Genomic DNA, 17,500 nt, shown 5'->3' with positions numbered 1-17,500 from the left:
TCTCTGTTAATATTTCGCCAGCTGATTAGTTTGTCTGGTTCTATTTCGTTGTTTATTTCTTCTTCTTCTTTTTTTGTAATCTGTTTATCTCTAAAATACATTTTAATGAAAATTGAACTTGTGAAGAGAAACGGGGGGGGGGGGGGGGCGGGGGGGGGGGGGGGGGGGGGGGGGGGGATAAGGGGTTGATTAGATGAGGCAAAAAGGGGTAGGGGAGGGGCTGGAATTTCTTCTAAAATCATAATTGTGGATAGATGTTGTGAACAAAAGAACGAACTAGCGAACGAGCCAACGAACACAAACACACGCGCGCGCGCGCGCGCACGCACACATTAACACACGCACACTCACACATACTCCCTCTCTCTCTCTCTCTCACTCACTCACACACACACACACACACACACACACACACACACACGCATACACACATACACACACGCATGCACGCACGCACATACACGTACATACATACATAGATACACAGAGAGATGTACACCCACACCCACAAACACACACACACACACACACACACACACACACACACACACACACACACACACACACACATACCACGGGCGTTTTGCTGTCCCATGTGCAGCAGTTTCACACCACGAACATGGGCAGACTTGAACCCTCTGACAACCTGGTGGTACAAAACGTGGGTGGAAAAATCAACATACTTTGTAAGTCCGGTCTCCTCGAACAGGAATCGCTGCACAACACATATACTCACAACAAAGTAGATACATCCCTTCAAGACCTCTTCTATCAACATAATCGGTCCTAGATACTTAATACAAAAACACCAGAAAGTTCAAAACTCAGGAGCAAGATTAATCTTTAGAACCAAAAAGACTGACAATATCACTCATCTTCTGCGTTCTCTTCACTGGTTACCAGTTCTCACTTTCAACTTTGGGTGCTGCTCCTCAGTATCTGAGAGAATTGATTCAAACCTACACACCCCGTAGACAACTCAGATCACCTTCCGATTCACGGCGGCAACTTGCTCCCCGTGTAAAAACCCGATCCTTCGGTGATTCTTCCTTTTCTTATTCAGCTCCATATGTCTGGAACAGTTTACCTCACGATCTTCGCCACTCTCCTTCATTTCAATCTTTCAAAACTGGTCTCAAAACACATCTTTTTGAAAACGCCTATCCATAGACCTTCCATACCTTTTCAGTTATAAGCCATGCAAACTCTCTCTCTCTCTTTCGTTGTGTGTGTGTCTGTGTCTGTCTGTGTGTGTATGTGAGTGTGTGTGTGTGTGTGTGTGTGTGTGTGTGTGCGTGTGTGTGTGTGTGTTTATGTAATACGCGTAGTCTCTGAATCTGTTTTATATTATTGTGCGCTAAATCATTATTTTTCTTCTTCTTTCTTTTGTAAGTTATTGCGCGCGCGCGTGTATGTGTGTGTGTTTGATGTTTACTGTAAAGCGCTTTGAGCTCTCTTTAAGGGAGGAAAGCCCTCAACAAATGTCCATTATTATTATTCTTACATTTTGTCCCAGCGCTCGGCTAATATCACTGATTGACTTGAGCTTACAGTTTGGCCAACAGCTAAGTGAGACCTGTATGATTAATGGTTTCTCAACTGCAATGGGAAGTCATTTACACCTCAGTCGTTTGTGAAGGACTTTGACTCTCAAACTACGAGGCAAGATTGTACTGGCTCTTGGTGCTGCAGCCTTGTGGGCTAGTTGGCCTTTGGGAACCATCCCAACACCGACTGCCCTAAAACCCTCTTGGCCGAGAGAGTGGGGATGCAACTTTTTTTTTCAACATTTTTTATTCAGACAAAGGTTTACAGATACAGAATTTATATGTTTTGTGCATTAGAAAGTGTACGGTAAACATATAATTAAATTCTAAGTACTGACAAGTTTACAACAGCAAAACAAATTTTGTTCAATGGCAAAATTTCAGGGTATAGCTTAATCTTGTATTAAACAGTTATAAAGTGGGGATGTAACTTGGACAAGACACTCTCTCCACTATAATCAAATTCTAGCCTTGATAGTCGGGACAACAGTTGCCTCCTCTGCTGTTCTGGTGGTCACAGTGGGACACGACTGACTATCATACACATTTGTCTATAGTCAGGTTCCTTCAAACAGGTAGCGTTGTACAAATCACATGCTCGCGACTACCTTTCAATCAAGCAAATATATCCCTTCAAAGTCTCTTCCATCGACATAATTAGTATACATATCTCTTCAGTTAGGTTTTTTTTTTCAAACAGGTAGCGCTGCACAAATCACAATCTCACGACAACGTTTTGATTATGTAAATACATCTCTTCAAGGTCTCTTCCATCAGCATGATTAGTACACATTTTGTGTACACACACACACACACACACACACACACACACACACACACACACAAGCAAACAACAAAAATCCAAAGAGCTACACGTTCACCATGAGATGCCCCTCAAACATGTCCCTAATAAACTTGAGGCACAGCCAGAACCAAGAAAAAACAAAACGCACACACACACACACACACACACACACACACACACACACACACACACACACACACACACACAGAGAGAGAGAGAGAGAGAGAGAGCACACAAAAAAGAAAGAAAGAAAATATATACACGCCAAGTCTACCACGATTGCCCCCGAACTTCGGGCACATCCAGAACCAAAAACACAAAACAAAAACGAAAACGAAACACACACACACACACACACACACACCAAAAAAAACCAAAAAAAAAACCCTAACCCCCTTGACCCTACCCCTCCTCGCCCCCCGCCCAAAGAAATAATAATAATAATAATTAATAATAATGATAATAATAATAATAATAGATTTTTAACACAAGCCAAGTTTACCATGAGATGGCCCCCGAAAGTGTCCCTGCGGAACTTGTGGCACAGCTTGTTGGCAACCTCCTCTTTCGTGCGTTCCCTGCACGTGCTCTCTAGCTCGCCCTCCACGACGATGCCACGTGACAGCATGGCCACCTCCCCCCTCTCATCCACCCACCGAGTGAAGTTCCCATAGTGCATGTAGGTCAAGGGCGCTGAGGAAACGTGCACGCGCAAGATCAAGTTCAAACGCTCGCACGCCCTCACGCACGCACCACGACGAGCACGCATCAAAGCACAAACACAAACACACCTGCACGCGAACGCATAATATGTAGATAATTTATGCACACACATTGAAGAATGCACGTGCGCAAACACACACACACACACACACACACACACACACACACACACACACACACACACACACACACACACATGCATGCACGTATCACACTGCCAACCCACACGCCCTAACCCGTCCACCCACCCACACAGAGAATGAGAAGAACAACAACAAAAATAAGAACAAGAACAACAAGAAGAAGAACATTACTACCACATACAAAGAGGATATGACTACCACATGTCAAGAGAACATTACTGCCACAGATTATGAGGTCATCACTATCACATGTCAAGAGAACATTACTGCCACAGATTACGAGGTCATCACTACCACATGTCAAGAGAACATTACTGCCACAGATTACGAGGTCATCACTATCACATGTCAAGAGAACATTACTGCCACAGATTACGAGGTCATCACTATCACATGTCAAGTAGGCATCACGGCCACATCACTGCCACATATCATAAGACATCACTACCACATATCAAGAAGACATCACTACCACATCACTACCACGTATCAAGAAGATATCACTACCACATCACTACCACATATCAAGAAGACATCACTACCACATATCAAGAACACATCACTACCACATATCAAGAACGCATCACTACCACATATCAAGAAGACATCACTACCACATCACTACCACACATCAAGAACACATCACTACCACATATCAAGAACACATCACTACCACATATCAAGAAGATATCACTACCACATCACTACCACATATCAAGAATATATCACTACCAAATATCAAGAAGACACCACTACCACATATCAAGAAGATATCACTACCACATATCAAGAAGACATCGCTACCACATAACAAGAGACACATTACTGCTACATATTAAGAGGACATCACTGTCACATAACAAGAGAGACAGTACCACCATGTAACAAGAGAGACATTACTGTCACATAACAAGACACATTACTGCTACATATTAAGAGGACATCACTGTCACATAACAAGGGAGACAGAAGCACCATGTAACAAGAGAGACATTACTGCTACATATTAAGAGGACATCACTGTCACATAACAAGAGAGACAGTACCCACCATGTAACAAGAGAGACATTACTGTTACATATTAAGAGGACATCACTGTCACATAACAAGAGAGACATGACCACCATGTAACAAGAGACACATTACTGCTACATATTAAGAGGACATCACTGTCACATAACAAGAGAGACATGACCACCATGTAACAAGAGACACATTACTGCTACATATTAAGAGGAAATCACTGTCACATAACAAGAGAGACATTACTGTCACGTATCAAAAGAACATTGCTATCACATAACAATATATCAAGTGGACATCACTATCACATAACAATTTAGGGGACATCATTGCCATATATCAAGTGGACATCACTATCACATAACAATTTAGGGGACATCATTGCCATATATCAAGTGGACATCACTATCACATAACAATTTAGGGGACATCATTGCCATATATCAAGTGGACATCACTATCACATAACAATTTAGGGGACATCATTGCCATATATCAAGTGGACATCACTATCACATAACAAGAGAGACTTTACTAACATATAACAGGAGGATATGACTGCCATATACTGAGAGGACATCACTACCACATACCAAGGGGACAGTACTATGAAATATGAAAGGGACATTACTACCACATATCAAGTGAGCAGGAGCAGAAACGACAAGAGGACAGAAGAAAAAAAACAAGAGAGGCAAGGCCTTCAAGACTCACTTGTGGCAAATTAAGTCCCCTAGCATTAATTACAGAGTAATTTCCCTTCTTTACTATCTGCACCAAAACTTTTGCAAAATAAATAAAACTTCCATGCTTAGCAAAAGAAGTTTGATAATAATGACTGCTCTTGTTGTTCTGTCGAATATCAGATCAAAGTGCCAAGTTTAGAGAATACAAAAAATATACGTAAATATAACAGTAAATGCAGTTTGCATTTAATTAGGCTTCATTTTTTATTTTTTGTGCCCATCCCAGAGGTGCAATATTGTTTTAAGCAAGATGACTGGAAAGAACTGAATTTTTCCTATTTTTATGCCTAATTTGGTGTCAACTGACAAAGTATTTGCAGAGAAAATGTCAATGTTAAAGTTTACCATGGACACACACACACACACACACACACACACACACAGAGAGACAACTGAACACCGGGTTAAAACATAGACTCACTTTGTTTACACAAGTGAGTCAAAAAAAAGGAGCAAACTGAACAGCTGCTGAAGTAGCAAGTGATACCAACAAGGACAAAGGGCGATCACTGGTCGTTGGGAAGTCATAACGAAATTGATCTGTTCATTTACTTGTTCAATTTGCTATGAATTCGGAAGGCTGTCAAGCTTCTGGTCAGCTCGTAGGGTCTATCATGAGGTCAGACGTCTGCTTCCTGTTGTTGTTTTGTTGTTGTTGTTGTTGTTGTTGTTGTTTTATTAAGCAGATGTGGTATGACGTGTATGGATCGGTCTGGACTTCTTCTTCTTCTTCTTCTTATTGTTATTATTATTATTATTATTATTATTATCATTATTATTATCATCGTCATTATCATCATCATCATTATTATTATCATTATTACTGTTATTACTATTATTATTACTGTTATCTTTATTGTTGTTATATTATCATAATCATCATTATCATCATCATTGTTTGATCTATCATATGTATAAAATAAACTTTAAAAAAAAATGAATTAAATAAAAATTCAAACCAAACTGAATGTCGGAAGGGAGATCACTGACCATTGACTCTGATCTGTCGTGGCGAGCAGTCCGTACAACCCACGATTCTCCGAGTCTCCGCCTGAGTCCACTCATAGTCCGTGGAGGTCAGTACCACTTGGTCACCTGCCGGTCATCGTCATCATCGGCATCATCATCGTCGACGTCGTCATAATCATTATCATGATCGTCGTCATCATCGTCATCATCATCACCATCATTATCATTAGCGCTAACATCAGCACCACCACCACCATCATCATCGTCGTCGTCGTCGTCGTCATCATCATCATCATCATCGTCGTCGTCATCAACATTATCGTCATCGTCGTCGTCATCATAATCAACAGCATCAATATAACTCATCATCAACAACATCATCATCGTTACCATCATCATTATTATCCTCATCATCATAGTCGTCGTCAGCATCGTTATCGTTACCATCATCATCATCACCATTATCATCAATCATCATCGTCCTAATCATCGTCATCATCACTAACATCATCATGATAGTCGTCGTCGTCATCTGCATCGCTATGACCATAATCATCATGGGCGTGGTGGTCTGTACTTCCCTTGCTTTCGTACTGGTTTTACATGTCGTTGAGAATGATTTATCGTCGTTGTTATCTTCAGGTCATTGTCTTCATCACCACTGTCGCCATCAGGTCATCACATTTGTTTATCTCTTGACGTCGCTGTTGTCTAGTTAACAACAGCAACAAGCTCCCCGTCTCTCTTCACTCTTCCTTCTCCCTCTCTCGCTGTTTTCGCTTCCCCCCCCCCCCCTCCACACCCCCCCCCCCCCCTCCTCTCTCTCTCCCCCCCTCTCTCTCTCTCTCTCTCTCTCTCTTCCCATCACCCACTTTCTCTCTCTTCCTCGGATATTTCAACTTTCATTTCGACAACCAAACCTCCACTGATGTCAAACGCCTATGTCAGTCTCTGTCCAATCATTCTCTATCTCAACTCGTCACAGAACCAACACACAGATCTTACTCATCACACGTGACTCTGATGCCATGATTGCGTCAGTGACTGTAACTGACGAACTTTCTTCTGACAATTCTGCTGTTGTATTCTCGCTTAATATTTCAAAACCTACCAGAACCGAAAAATCCGTTACTCGTCGCAACCTAAAATCCATCGACGCCGTCCTTTCTCTGTCTCTGGACGTTGTATTTGGAATGAACTTCCTCTTTCGCTTCGTCAGGTCTCCGCACTCAGCTCTTTCAAGTCTGGCCTTAAAACCCACTTCTTCACAAGATAGCCTACCTTCCAAGCCTCTTCCTTGTCTTCAGTTTCTTCTTCAGTTTAGAGTTATGCATGCGTGTGAATGACTGGTGTGAAAGCGCTTAGATTTGTCTCTGCGCAAGATTCAGCGCTATATAAATATTTGTATTTGTATTTATATATCTTTTTATCACAACATATTTCTCTGTGTGAAATTCGGGCTGGAGAGCGCGTCGCTATACTACAGCGCCACCCATTTTTTTGTATTTTGTCCTGCGTGCAGTTTTATTTGTTTTTCCTACTGAAGTGGATTTTTCTACAGAATTTTGCCAGGAACAACCCTTTTATTGTCGTGGGTTCTTTTACGTGCGCTAAGTGCATGCTGCACACGGGACCTCGGTTTATCGTCTCATCCGAATGACTAGCGTCCAGACCACCACTCAAGGTCTAGTGGAGGGGGAGAAAATATGGGCGGCTGAGCCGTGATTCGAACCAGCGCGCTCAGATTCTCTCGTTTCCTAGGCGGACGCGTTGCCTCTAGGCCATCACTCCACACTATATTATTATTATTATTATTATCATTATTATCTTCCTCACACTCTCTCTCCCTGCTCCCCCCACCTCTCTCTCTCTCTCTCTCTCTCTCTCTCTCTCTCTCTCTCTCTCTCTCTCATCCTTCATTCTCTTCCCCCCTCCTATTGCTCCCCCCACCCCCCACTTGTTGCTCACTTTGTTTCCAACGTCACTTCCTCCCTCCTCGTCCGAACAGCCTTTCATCATCTCATATTAAGACTGACTGAATTAATTAATGAATTAACTCGTCCTGTCGTGTCTTGTCTTGCTCTGTGCTGTCCTGTTCTGTCTTGTCTTGCCTTGTCTTGTCTTGTCGTATCATGTCCTGTCCTATGCTGTCCCGTGCTGTCTTGCATTGTCCTGCCCTGTCCTGTCCTGTCCTGCCCTGTCCTGTCCTGTCCTGGCCTGTCCTGTCCTGTCCTGTCCTGTCTCGTGCTGGCCTGTCCTGTCCTGCCCTGCCCTGTCCTGTCCTGCCCTGCCCTGTCCTGTCCTGCCCTGTCCTGTCCTGCCCTGTCCTGCCCTGCCCTGCCCTGTCCTGTCCTGCCCTGCCCTGCCCTGCCCTGTCCTGCTCTGTCTTGTGCTGTCCTGTCCTGTCCTGCCCTGCCCTGCCCTGCCCTGCCCTGCCCTGCTCTGTCTTGTCCTGTCCTGTCCTGTCCCGTTCTGCCCTGTCCTGCCCTGCCCTGTCCTGTCCTGTCCTGTCCTGTCCTGTCCTGTCCTGTCTCGTGCTGGCCTGGCCTGGCCTGGCCTGGCCTGGCCTGGCCTGGCCTGGCCTGGCCTGGCCTGGCCTGTCCTGTCTCGTCCTGTCCTGTCCTGTCCTGTCCTGCCCTGTCTCGTCCTGTCCTGTCCTGTCCTGTCTCGTGCTGGTCTGGCCTGTCCTGTCCTGTCCTGTCCTGTCCTGTCCTGTCCTGTCCTGTCCTGTCCTGCCCTGTCCCGTCCTGTCCTGTCCTGTCCTGTCTCGTGCTGGCCTGGCCTGTCCTGTCCTGTCCTGTCCTGTCCTGTCCTGCCCTGCCCTGTCCTGCCCTGCCCTGTCCTGTCCTGCCCTGCCCTGTCCTGCCCTGTCCTGTCCTGTCCTGCCCTGTCCTGCCCTGTCCTGTCCTGTCCTGTCCTGTCCTGCCCTGTCTTGTGCTGTCCTATTTGTCGAACCCACCCTTCTTCCATCCTTTCACTTCGTCCACCAGGGTCAGCTTGGTGAAGAGGGCGTCCTCGTTCACCACACGGAACATCTGGAACGCCTTGACAGTCCCGGGGTTCACTGCCACCTGCCGACATTGTTCGGTTTTTGAAAACAGGGGTGCTGATATACGAGGACACTAGCACGCTATGAGTATCTCTCTGTGTCTGTCTGTCTGTCTGTCTGTCTGTCTGTCTCTCTCTCTCTCTCTCTCTCTCTATCTCTCTCTCTCTCTGTCTGTCTGTCTCTTTCTGTGCCTCGCTGTTTCTCTCTCTCTCTCTCTCTCTCTCTCTCTTGAGTATTGGATAATTCCTAATATCTACAAGGCACCGCACCATAATCTGTTGGGGTCATTAGATAGTGCATGATATGCTACCATGGGTTAAGTAATAAATCCCAGACAACTGGGCTTGGATTTATCATTCAATTCATATGTATATATATGTGTGGATATATATATATATATATATGGATATATATTTATATATATATATATATATATATAGAGAGAGAGAGAGAGAGAGAGAGACTGACCTGAAACATCAGCCCCTTGTCCGTGTCGTGGAAGGTCAGAAAGTCCTGTTCCTCCCCCATCACACTGTTGTCCTCCCTTGCCACCTCTCTCACCGTCCGACTGGATCCTGGACACACACACACACACACACACACACACACACACACACACACACACACACACACACACACACAGAGTCACGTGACACTATCGTCATGACGACGGTAAACTACTGACTCCTCGGTCCTGTGAAAACTGACTTTACAAGGACAATAATTATAGATTTTCTTCTTTTTCTTCTTCTTCTTTCTTTCTTTCTTTCTTTCTTTTCTTTAAAAAAAAAACACACTAAAAAAAGAAAAAAAAAACAAAAAGAAAATAGGAGAGTTGTGTGGTTGCAAGGGGGTTGATGATTGAAAAGGAGGACTTGAATCTTTCGATGACAGAATCGGTTAGGTGTTGGACCTCTGATCTGGTGATCGTCAGTGAGTCACAAGGTTCGAGGTCCCGTTACGGAATGGTGGTATGGTATGTCCTCACTTCACCCAAGTGCTGATGGGTACCTGACTTCGGTGGGGGTGGGGGGGGGGGGGTTAAAATGATGGAAGGAGTGGGCTGGGCCCTTTGGTAAAAAAAATACCTGTGGGATCCTTTACGGAAAAGAGAGAGAGAGGGGGGGGGGAGAGAGAGAGAGATTTGTGATGTCTGATGTGACTGCAGTTTCCGCTTCCGTGGACATGTCAGATATTTTGTCAGTGGCATTGAAACCCCCCAGCCCCCACAATAACTGAAGCAGACACACCATTTACAATTTAGTATATATGTAAAATGGGTAGATAGACAGGTAGGTAGAAGCATTGACGGAGAGATAGATACATAGATAATGCATACATAGAGAGATAGCTACGTCGATATATAGATAGATTACTACATAGATAGATAGATAGATACAAAGAAATCACATACATACATACATACATTATTGACAGTGACAATTGGTTCTGAAAACAAATGTTATTCTGACTGTATTCTACATATGAACATACATACATACAGCTCTACGACTCTCATATAACTCACCTTTCTTGCAGTTACATACACACATACATACATATATCTCTATGATCATAATATCACTCACCTTTTTTGCCAGTGCTTACATACATGCATACATACTTACATCTCTATAGTTATAATATTAGTCACCGTTCTTGCCACTACATACATACATACATACATACTACATGCATTTCTATATGATATGACTCACCTTTCTTGCCGATAAAAGAGTAGCCTTGTTTATCCTGAAGCTTGCTGATGACAGATCCCCCCAGATTAACGATTGTTTTCCTCAACTCTTCGGTCATGCTTAGTATACCTTCGTTACCATGGGTGTACATAGCCACCACTTTCTTGTCGGGAATGGCTGGGGGGAAAAACAAGAAATGAACACAGAAATTCTTCTTCTTCTTTTTTTCTTTTTTTTTCTTTTTTTTTTCTTTTCTTTTTTTTGTTGTTGTTGTTGTTGTTTTGTTGTTGTTTTTTGTTTTGTTTTGTTTTTTTCGCTCAAAGCAACCGATTTCATTTTATTCTTCCTCCTTGCCTTTTTCAATCCATGTCCAGATTCAAGCATTCATCGTCTTTGTAGATCCATCACCTGCCAGTACTCTAGCGTTATATCGTCCATTCCTGTCCAACGTTTAGAAGAACTTCCCGAAGACCCATGCCTGAGTCAGCAAGGGAAATATCCCCTATGTGGGACCCAGCAAATGTTTCCTTCACTGCGTTCTTGCAAAGCTTGATTTTGATTTGGACAAAGATTGAAGAGCTTGCATATGCCACTTGTATACAGGTCTTGTGCACTCCGTTGCAGACCTGTGTGACGTGTTCCTGACGAGGTGGCCCCACACCCCCCAGCCATCTGTCCCACCAGCAGCACCACCAGCAGCACGTGCATTGTTCCTCAGGTCTCACTTCTCAGCTGGACACAGATCCTTGGGAAAAGGCCGTGGAGCAGATTGCAGTGTCCCGTTCCTTCCAGAGCTCTGTCCACCCTTCTTCTTCTTCTTCTCTTCATGCTCTTCCTTCTTCTCTTCCACCTCCTCCTTCTTCTTTTTATTCCTCCTCCTCATTCTCTTTGTCCCTTTCCTTCTTCTTCTTCTTCTCCTCCTTCTTCTTCTTCCCCTCCTTCTTCTTCTTCCCCTCCTTCTTCTTCTTCCCCTCCTTCTTCTTCTTCTTCCCCTCCTTCTTCTTCTTCTTCCCCTTCTTCTTCTTCTTCCCCTCCTTCTTCTTCTTCTTCTCCTTCTTCTTCTTCTTCCCCTCCTTCTTCTTCTTCTTCTCCTTCTTCTTCTTCTTCCCCTCCTTCTTCTTCTTCTTCTTCTTCTTCTCCTTCTTCTTCTTCTTCTTCTCTTCATGCTCTTCCTTCTTCTCTTCCACCTCCTCCTTCTTCTTCTTTTCATTCCTCCTCCTCATCCTCTTTGTCCCCTTCCTTCTTCTTCTTCTTCTCCTTCTTCTCTCCTCTTCGTATTCTCCTTCTTCTTCTTCTTCTCTCCTTCGTTCCTGTGTTGTAGCTCACATGCTCACTCTTACGTGAGCTTTTACAGGCACGACTGGTTTTGGCCCGCCAAGCTGACAGCCAGTATTCGATTGTGTTTACTTTTCGTTCATTTTCTCTGGTTATTTTACTTCATTTTCATGTTAATGTCTTACACAACCCCAGGATAGACCCTCAAGGCCTGGCCACCGCGTTGGGTTATCCGAAGTTTGGGAGCAGATGTGGGATAGTGTATATGGTATAGACACTTATACAGTGCCTATCCACCAAGCTCTAAGCGTTTTACAAACACGGTGTCATTCTCACAACAGGCTGCCTACCTGGATAGAGCCGACTGACGGCTGCCACTGGGCGCTCATCATTCGTTTCCAGTGGCATTCAGTCAGTTTTAAGTCACGCACGCATGCACACTTAGACATGTAACAATCTACGTGTATGACCGTTTTGTTTAATCACTCCGCCGTGTAAGCAGACGTACTCCGGTTTTGGTTGTGTGCATGCCGGGAATGTTTTTGTTTCCATAACCCACCGAACGCTGACATGGATTAGGGGATCTTAAACTTGCATATTTCATCTTCTGCTTGCTTATACACATGAAAGAGGTTCAGGCACTAGCAGGTCCGCACATATGTTGACCTGGGAGATCGGAAAAATCTCCACTCTTTACCCACCAGGCGCCGTTACCGAGATTCGAACCATGAAAAGCCACTCGGCTATTGTGCCCATAGTGCTTATGGATATGTCCGCACGCTCTGTACCTGAAACTGAAAACTTAAACTGTAGGCAGCAATACTTGACTTCTGGTTGCACATGTTGATTATGTTCATGTATTCAAACTCAACTGACCGCTGACATGGATCAGGGGATCATTCATTAACGTGCGCATTTGACCTGCATGCGTATAGTGGAGTGATGGCCTAGAGGTAACGCGTCCGCCTAGGAAGCGAGAGAGAATCTGAGCGCGCTGGTTCGAATCACGGCTCAGCCGCCCATATTTTCTCCCCCTCCACTAGACCTTGAGTGGTGGTCTGGACGCTAGTCATTCGGATAAACCGAGGTCCCGTGTGCAGCATGCACTTAGCGCACGTAAAAGAACCCACGGCAACAAAAGGGTTGTTCCTGCAAAATTCTATAGAAAAATCCACTTCGATAGGAAAAACAAATAAAACTGCACGCAGAATAAAAATACAAAAAAAAAAACAAAAAAAAATGGGTGGCGCTGTAGTGTAGCGACGCGCTCTCCCTGTGGAGAGCAGCCCGAATTTCACACAGAGAAATCTGTTGTGATAAAAAGAAATACAAATACAAAATACACACGATGGTATTCAGACATTACCAGGTCTACACACCCATTGGCCTAACAGATGAGAACATTCCCCATCAGATGCCGTGAACGGAAGTGGAACTAAGGACCCTTAGACTGGAAGTCTAATACTTTAACCACTCGGCTGTTGTTCCAGTCATAAACGACCACAAGAGCAGATAACCATGAACAAGACGTTTGGTCCAGACAGTCAGGCAAATGACATAATAATAATAATAATAATAATAATAATAATAATGGTATTTATATAGCGCTGGATCTTGTGCAGAGACAAATCAAAGCGCTTTCGCACCAGTCATTCACACGCATGCATAACTCTAAAACTGTAGAAACTAAAGACAAAGAAGGGCAGGCAAGGGAGGCTATTTTGGGAAGAGGTGGGTTTTAAGGCCAGACTTGAAAGAGCTGAGTGTGGAGACTTGACGAAGCGAAAGAGGAAGTTCATTCCAATCGCAAGGTCCAAAGACAGAGAAAGAACGGCGGCCAACAGTCGAGTGTTTGAATCTGGGTATGCGTAAACAGAGTGGATCCGAAGCCGATCGTAGTGATCGAGATGGAGTGTAGAGGTGAAGGCAGCCGCAGAGATAGGAAGGGGCAGTTTTGTGAATACATCTATAACATAGAGTGCTGATCCTGTACTTTATTCGGTGTGAGACAGGGAGCCAGTGGAGATGTTGCAAAAGAGGAGTGATGTGCTCAGATCTTTTCTTTCTGAGGACGAGTCGGGCAGCAGAGTTGTGTATGCGCTGAAGGGACATGTACAGACGTTAACAATGAACCCAACAGTTAGTCGACAACAGCTGATGCAGTTGGTACAAACAGAATGAAAGAAGCAAAATGAATAAACTATAAACTGATAACAGATAGACAATAAATAGATAGATGAATGAATAAATAAATGAATAGATAATAGGATAGATACACACACACACACACACACACACACAGCACACACACACACACACACACACACACACACACACACATGCACACCACACAAACACACACAGACATGCACACACGCGCGTGCGCGCACACACGCACAAACACACACACACACACACACACACACACACACATACATAGAGAGAGAAATATGTATCTACGCACAATCAAAGAAGTCAGCGAAGAGTTCATAGGACTTAAAGGCGTTGAAGTCCATCATAGACCCGTCCTCGTTCCAGACAATGACGTTCAGTCCCTGTGCGTTCACTACTCCCGCCGTGTTGGTCTGCACCGCCATCATCATCGTCATCATCAGCATCAGCGTCATCAGCTTCATTATCATCATTATCATCGTCATCATCATCGTCATCGTCGTCATCATCATGGTCGTCATTATCGTCATCATCATCGTCGTCGTCGTCGTCGTCATCATCATCAGCAGCAGCAGCAGCTTCGACATAGTCATCACCGTCATCATCATCATCATCTTCTTCTTCTTCATCGTCGTCCTAATCATCATCTTCTTAATCATCGTCGTCGGCGTTGTCATCATCATTATAATCATCGATGTCATCATCATCATCATCGCCATCATCAGCATCATCGTCGTCGTCGTCATCATCATCGTCGTCGTCGTCGTAGTCATCGTCGTCATAGTATTCGTCGTCATCGTCATCATCATCGTCATTATCAGTATCATCATATGCGAGAGGGAGATAAAGAGAGAGAGAGAGAGAGGGGGGGGAGAGAGAGAGAGCGATAGAGAGACAGCGAGCGAGAGAGAGAGAGAGAGAGAGGGGGGGGAGAGAGAGAGCGATAGAGAGACAGCGAGCGAGAGAGAGAGAGAGAGAGGGGGGGGAGAGAGAGAGAGCGATAGAGAGACAGCGAGCGAGAGAGAGAGAGAGAGTAGAAGCTGAAAGACAGGCGGGCCAGGCTCACTGACAAGGCACCGAGAAACACATAACTGAGAAGGAAGCGCGCGCGCGCAGACATACACACACACACACACACACACACACACACACACAGAGAGAGAGAGAGAGAGAGAGAGAGACCAGTACCGTCAGGTTGTTATGATCATACACCAGCGAGCACTGTATGTCACTGGCGGGCGGCACAGTCTGGGCCAGCTTGGTCCACGAGGTCTTCAGTTCCCCATGCAGCTCCAGCGTGCCCCCGGGGGCCACCCCAAGGAACTTCCGGCCAAACTCGTGGTCTGGCACATGGTACTTGTCCTTGGAATGTCCTGAAGGGGAAAGGGTGGCTTGTGGGCTATGTTAAATCAGAACAGGCACTACCCAACACCGCCGAGGTAACTTAAGCACAACAGAGCAGGGTCGGGTCTCCTCTGGTGTGTGGCCTCCTGGCGACCTAACGTCAATGGTTATTTGTAGACTACCGGCGCTGGGACAGACTGAGACAGACGAAACCGGTGTCGTTGTGTATGTACGGTAGAAGCGCTTCAGAGATACTCTGAAAGTCTCTCTGAAAGCGTTTGATATCAACCCTGACTCCTGGGAGGAATTTGCAGTGGACCGTGACAAATGGCGCGCTGCTGTGCGCAAAGGCGCCAAGTTGTGCGAGGCCAACAGGACTGCTGCAGCTGTTCAGAAGAGGCAGGCCAGAAAGTCACGGGCAAACAAGCTCCCTGACAATGATATGCCTGTCTTTGTCTGCCCCCAACTGTCAGCGAACATTTCGTGCGCAGATTGGACTATTCAGCCATCTGCGCATTCACAGATAGATTCATGAGCACCCACCACCACCACCACCACCACCACCACACCTCCCCCCATCCCCCAGCTGGATGACAACGATGGTCATCATCGATCTCGATGGACACACACCACGGGGGATACGGAATGAGCGACGTGGGAGTAAAGCCACTGAAACGGTGCAGATGACGGGGCAGCAAAACAAAACAAACAAAAAGATTGGGTTGGGGTTGGGAAAGTTTGTGTTGAGTGGTGTGGGGTGTGTGTGCTGTTATGTGGTGGTTGCGTGCATGTGTGTGTATGTGTGTGTGTGTGTGTGTGTGTGTGTGTGTGTGTATGTGTGTGTGTGTATGTGTGTGTGTGTGTGTGTGTGTGTGTGTGTGTGTGTGTGTGTGTGTGTGTGTGTGTGTGTGAGCCGTATCCTGTATGAATTTAGAATGAATGTAAATAGACCGCTTTAATTATAATATCTATATTCAGTTTTAGTGTGATGTAGTAAAATATTCTATGCCTGCCATGTAACTGCGGTTTTTGCATGTATATGATTGTGACTTATGTTTATGAACATATAACACCAACTCACGCGCACAGGAAATTGTTTTTTGTTGGATGGAATAAAGTAGACTGTATAATATTCTGTATTTTGTAAGTAAAAGAACCCCGACCCATTCCAGCTCAACCAGCTTTGACCTTTGGTCACTGCTCTGACGGGCGCAATAGCCGAGTGGTTAAAGCGCTGGACTGTCAATCTGGGGGTCCCGGGTTCGAATCACGGTGACGGCGCCTGGTAGGTAAAGGGTGGAGATTTTTACGATCTCCCAGGTCAACATATGTGCAGACCTGCTAGTGCCTGAACCCCCTTCGTGTGTATATGCAAGCAGAAGATCAAATACGCACGTTAAAGATCCTGTAATCCATGTCAGTGTTCGGTGGGTTATGGAAACATGAACATACCCAGCATGCACACCCCCGAAAACGGAGTATGGCTGCCTACATGGCGGGGTAAAAACGGTCATACACGTAAAAGCCCACTCGTGTGCATACGAGTGAACGCAGAAGAAGAAGAAGAAGGTCACTGCTCTGTCTTCCTACCCCCTTTCACAACACAAACCTGGGGCAACTGTCTCTCAACGCCTCCATCAGGGAGTTGGGTTTATGTGAAGATTGGGCAGTCTGTTCCCTTTCAACAGATGTGGTGTAGATCGCGTACATGGATCAGTCCGACCAGCTGCCGTGGCCAAGTGGTTAGCGTCGCGGACTGACGGCTGGGAGGAAGCAGGTTCGAATCCCAGCGGACGTGGGGGTTTTCGGCCCGTCACCGGAGTTGAGTGTGCTTTGGGCGAAAGTGGGAAAACTGGGACCACACATTCGAGTGTCATCCACTTCACGGATGTGTCTTTGTGTGTGTGTTGCTCTCTAATTTCCTAACACTGCAAGCGTCTGTATCTCTCGGGCCTGGTCGACGCCGGGATATCACTGTGACAGGGATGCGTAGAGTGCAGCATTGTC

General features: G+C 45.3%; 1 protein-coding gene across 1 annotated transcript in view; it reads right to left on the bottom strand.

Moving 5' to 3' along the window:
- LOC143286585 (cell surface hyaluronidase CEMIP2-like) overlaps positions 1-17,500 on the bottom strand; it is a 68,948-nt gene that overhangs the window by 44,955 nt on the left and 6,493 nt on the right. Inside the window, exons 4-11 of the mRNA XM_076594209.1 lie at positions 15,338-15,522; positions 14,442-14,562; positions 10,724-10,879; positions 9,474-9,580; positions 8,916-9,027; positions 5,978-6,082; positions 2,855-3,045; positions 574-646 (exon numbers count right to left, since the gene is read on the bottom strand). Of these exons, the coding sequence (XP_076450324.1) occupies positions 574-646; positions 2,855-3,045; positions 5,978-6,082; positions 8,916-9,027; positions 9,474-9,580; positions 10,724-10,879; positions 14,442-14,562; positions 15,338-15,522 (1,050 nt within the window). The remainder of the gene's footprint in view (positions 1-573; positions 647-2,854; positions 3,046-5,977; positions 6,083-8,915; positions 9,028-9,473; positions 9,581-10,723; positions 10,880-14,441; positions 14,563-15,337; positions 15,523-17,500) is intronic.

The sequence above is a fragment of the Babylonia areolata genome, chromosome 10 (assembly GCF_041734735.1).
Source record: "Babylonia areolata isolate BAREFJ2019XMU chromosome 10, ASM4173473v1, whole genome shotgun sequence".
In the NCBI taxonomy this organism is placed as follows: Eukaryota; Metazoa; Mollusca; class Gastropoda; order Neogastropoda; family Buccinidae; genus Babylonia; species Babylonia areolata.
This window is presented reverse-complemented; position numbering and strand designations above follow the sequence as displayed.